The 4795-nt window shown below is 35.2% G+C and overlaps 1 protein-coding gene across 1 annotated transcript; it reads left to right on the top strand.

Annotated features, from left to right (window-relative positions):
- The first annotated feature begins 3470 nt into the window (after nucleotides 1-3470).
- Nucleotides 3471-4370, top strand: LOC115209463 (general transcription factor II-I repeat domain-containing protein 2B-like). Its single transcript, XM_029777887.1, has one exon. The coding sequence runs from the start codon at nucleotides 3471-3473 to the stop codon at nucleotides 4368-4370; it is 900 nt and encodes a 299-aa protein (XP_029633747.1).
- Nucleotides 4371-4795: the final 425 nt, after the last annotated feature.

Genomic DNA, 4795 nt, shown 5'->3' with positions numbered 1-4795 from the left:
TGTTTGACCTTAACCAGTTGAGCATGTCCCTTAGTGGCTGACGATATGTGCATCTCTGATCACGAGCAGAAGTAGTTGGGGAGCATCATAGCCGTGTGTTGAGAGGAATTCTTGGAGATTCGGATAATTCACCTCTGGAAACATGGGTAGTTCGTTCAACATCCTTAAACAATTCTTATTCAGGGACCTTTTGAGCGGGATGGGCTACTCGACCAGAAGAAAATTCTAACTGGGCCCCACCTGCAAGGTCATGCGCTGTTTATTTTGATATGAGATCACCATGTCGCGCACGTTTGGTTGTGATACATGTGCCTGGTGTACCCTTATCAGACGGGTAGTCATGTTGGGTATACTGGACTTGCTATATTTTAGCCCAGTGTCACTTCGATGGCATGCACTGCTCTCTCACTCAATAATAATAATAATAATAATAATAATAATAATAATAATAATAATAATAATAATAATAATAATAATAATACTTAACGTACTGTATATAAGAATGAGCTTTCTTCACTTCACATCAGTTGAGTCGAAATCTTTTGAGTTGTCAACTTTCAAGTTTTTCAATGACTGCCTCAGTTGCTCTTTTAATGTTTAATGTCTCTCCTTCAATAGACTGATATTTCTTGAAACCATTTTGGAGTCTTCATAATGATCGTTTCGAACATTAACTAAATATAGTTCAGCAATAATTTTTTTATAATTTATTTTCCTGAACAGCACTGAAGCGGGATATGAAATATTAATGTTTCTTTCTTCCAAACTTCTTGTAATGTATTATCGATATCAGTTCTCTTCCTGTTTTTCGTCCTTACCATTTAGTCAGCGAATTTATCTAATGTAAAAACACCAATCTTGCGTCGAGATCATGATTAATAATACCTTCTGTAGGTATATCTGAAAAACTGGGCGCGGGGTTAGCAAGAATGTTCTGTAAATCTTCCTTCCACTTGTTTGGTAGTTCCCGCAAACATGGAGTATTTAGTTCCAACTTATTCATGTTTCTACTGTCATTAATTTCATTTAGCAATTTGCTATACCAGAGAAGATTGTTTATTTGCAGCTGCATGAACGTTCAAATCTATTTTGTTTTCAATAAATTTCTGTTGTTTTACTTCGTAAGTGTAAGATTTTGCAGATTTTTTTTTCAATTTAGTGATATTTGTTCTAGAAGGTTCGGTTGATGTTAATTAGGTGTCACAATTCAATTGATTGCACTTCCCAGTAATTGCTTAAGACTCTTATGGGATTATTTTAGTTCCGATGGAAATTCAGCTTGATCTGCCTATCTATCTTCTGCAGTTTATTGATGAGAAGTGAGAAAATTGTTATTTGTTGCATTCGAAGAATGGCTTCAGTTTCTGCTTGCAATACCTTAACCTGTTTTTGATTAAGATGATGTATTGTTGACAAATTCCTTCGTTACTGAGAGTATCCAATCATGAAGAGGATATTTTGAAATTTTCCGTTTGATGGAGCGTAAGCGAAGACGAAACCTGATTTATGGTATACACTGATCAGATCTAACTCCTAACACATTAGGAAGCTGTTTTACCAATTTCAATTATAAACATGTTGCCGAGTCGGTGCTTGACATTAAAAATACCCAGAGCGGCGATAATTGAATCTCTGTTCAAATGTGGTATTTATGCGTAGAATGTCATTTTCGGGGAAGTCTATTATATGCTGACCATATCAACTGATTGATTGGTGGATCGCCATCCGCTATTTGTGGTTGTTATTATGGCTCAGGGATGGGGAATCTGCGGCCTCAAGGCTGCATGCGGCCTTCTGGGTCAACAAGTGTGGCCTTCTGCAGCCGTTGATGTAAATATTCATATAAGTTTTTTAAGACCTTGATTTTTTTGTCTATAGTTTTTATGCATACATTTACAATACACACACACACACACACACACACATAGATGAGAGGGAAAATAACTGTGTTCAGTGATGTCACTCCCAGAAATTGGAAGCATTTTTCTATGAACCTAATAAATATATGCTTAAAGCAACATGGTTATAAAGGCAACATTTCCTTGTCAGCCACGCCAGCCTAATGGGAGTGAGTGACCTCACGCGCGATACATGTAGAGTTCCTGTCTCGTATACCTCCTTGCTATGGTTTGTGACTTCACACGTGATACATGCAGAGTTCCTGTCTCGTCTACCTCCTCGCTGTGGTCTGCGCTACGTACTACTCAGTTAACTGTAGTCATGACTAAGTTCATAGTGACTTGTGAGATTGTAAGTCTGAGTTAGTTACAACTTCATTTGAAAGCGTACATTCACCAGTGCTTGCGTTGTTTTGCAGACTTCCTTTTTATAACTGAAACTTAATTAGTAACAATGATCGAATTCATTGCTACTCTGTTAAGCCTACTGCACATTGTTCTAGATAAAACGGTCTTAGATAAGACGTGATCAATCAGCATCTGGAACCATGTTCTGGGAATCTTGGTCATGACTTTAGCAATTGTCATTGTTTTGATTGAAAACCGTCAATATTTGACATTATTTCTATATTAATTGGCTAATGATAAATAATAATACTAAATACAGAAAAGAATATTACGAATCTAGATGATATTTATTCTCGAATGTTAGTGACAATTGCCGAATTCAAGACTGAGAATATGGTTTGGGATGCAGGTATATCGTATCTTGTCTGAGATCGTATTATTCTGGGTCAGTGTGCTGCTGGCCTTACTAATTCATTATCATCCTTTTATTTTTTATCGGTATTCCAGAATAAAAACAATTTCGACCAATAAGTATGTCGAAGAAATTGAAGCGAACGTTGAAAGAAGAAAATGGGATCTTCAATGAAGAATGGGAATTACAAAATTTTTTAGTGAATAGTGGAGGCAAAATGTCTGGTGTGCTTTGTGACACTGCAATTGTAACGGTTAAGGAATTCAATGCACAGCAGCATAGTGCTCTTCATAAAGACAATAAATATGCCAAATTAGAGGGTGAGTCTTGAACGATAGCACTGCAGAAACTTAAAGATGGAAAACAAAAGCAATGACAATTTTTCCAAAAGCAAGGACAATTTTTCCTTTCTTATAAAGGAATGTATTTTAGAAGTGGTAAGATGTACAGATCCAGATAAAGTTAACAAATATAAGGATGTGCCTCTTTCAAGAAAAATTAATACAGCTCGACAGCATGAATTGGCATGAGATGTAACAGAGCAGCTGAAAAATATAATCCAAAAAGAAAATGTATATTATTCAGTAGCTTTGGATGAATCGACAGATTCCACTGATTCAGCACAGGTGTTGTATTTTATTCATGCTATAACTGATGATTTTCAATTATATGAAGAATTGCTTGCCTTTAGACACCCTTAAAGGAAGGACGCGAGTGATAAATATTTTTAACAACTTCAAAGAGCAATGCCACAAAGTAGGACTAAATATTAGTAATTTGGTAAGATGCTCCTCCATCTACGATGGCTAAGAATGAAGCATTTATTGCACATTTTAAAAGAGAAACCAAAGAATCCAAGTGAACTGATTTCTTTTTATTGTATTTTACATCAGCCAAATCTCTGTGCAAAATCTGCCATTTTAAATGACACTTTGCATAAGGTTATAAGTATTGTAAACTATATTCGAGCAAATGCCACGAAGCATCGTCAATTTAGAAGCATGCTGATGATGGATGACGAAGTAATTAGTGTAGATTTTCCTTATCACTCAAAAGTACGCTGGCTGTCACAAGCAAAAGTATTGGTCAAAATTGTATCTTTACGAAAGCAAATAATTGACTTTTTCAAAGGAAACAACAAACATTGTGATTTATCAGGTCCAAACTTTTACAGAGATGTTGCATTTTCATGTGATGTTATATCAAAACAAAATGAGTTAAACATTTCGTTGCAAGGCAGAAATAAATCTATTTATGATATGTGGCAAAAAATCCAGGCATTTAGAAAAAAGTTGTTTTTCAACTTTCTTTTGGCTAAATCAAAGCTTTCAGAGGAATACTTTCCCCAGTTTACAAAAGTAATGAGTGAGAATGAAGATATCTCTGAATCTTTTGAAGTGTACAAGTCAGTTTTAGACTTATTAGTAGAAGAATACAACAAAAGATTCAGTGATTTTGAAAAGCATAACATCACTCTGAAACTTGCTATTCAGCCTCACTTAGTTGATGTGCCAAAGGCTCCCGAAAAGTTACAAATGGAGCTTATTGAAATGTCTGAAGATGATATCCTGAAATCCCAGTTTGACAACAAGGACGATCCCTTTGAAATTTTGAAAAAGGCGATAGAATATCCTGGTTTTGTGAACATGCACGCCGACAAATTTCCTGCTTTTCTACAACATACTGTTGCGAATCCACATTCTAGTACTTGACGCAAATCAAGAATTCACTGATATCACAGTTGACAGATGAGAATTTAGAGGACCAATTGATACTAAGAACCACTTAGAACCTGATATCAAAATGCTTTCTCAAAAAAAAGCAAACCCAAAGAAATCATTAATTTGAATAAAGAGTAAATACATGCCTAAAGGAAATATTTCAAAATTTCATATTCTCGGTGTTTATAGGCTCGACATTTTTTAAAAGATTATTATTCATTTAATTATTTAAAAAAAGTTCCTACTTAAGTAGAATATTTGAAAATGTCAAATTTCCAATCTTTAATCACCTGTGACATTACTATTAAATTACTTTGCGGCCTAAGCCTAGGGATAAAAGGACAAGAAAAATATTCGTTCAACGCGGCCTCTATGAGGGACAATGAATTGTAAGGTGGCCGTCATGAACAAAAAGG

Source organism: Octopus sinensis, linkage group LG3, assembly GCF_006345805.1.
Source record: "Octopus sinensis linkage group LG3, ASM634580v1, whole genome shotgun sequence".
Taxonomy (NCBI): domain Eukaryota; kingdom Metazoa; phylum Mollusca; class Cephalopoda; order Octopoda; family Octopodidae; genus Octopus; species Octopus sinensis.
Note: the sequence above shows the minus strand (reverse complement) of the source record. Positions and strands in the feature narration are given on the sequence as shown.

What these genes read in the sequence shown, in the direction of transcription:
- LOC115209463 (XM_029777887.1), top strand. Translation starts at nt 3,471, where the DNA reads ATGAAGCATTTATTGCACATTTTAAAAGAGAAACCAAAGAATCCAAGT.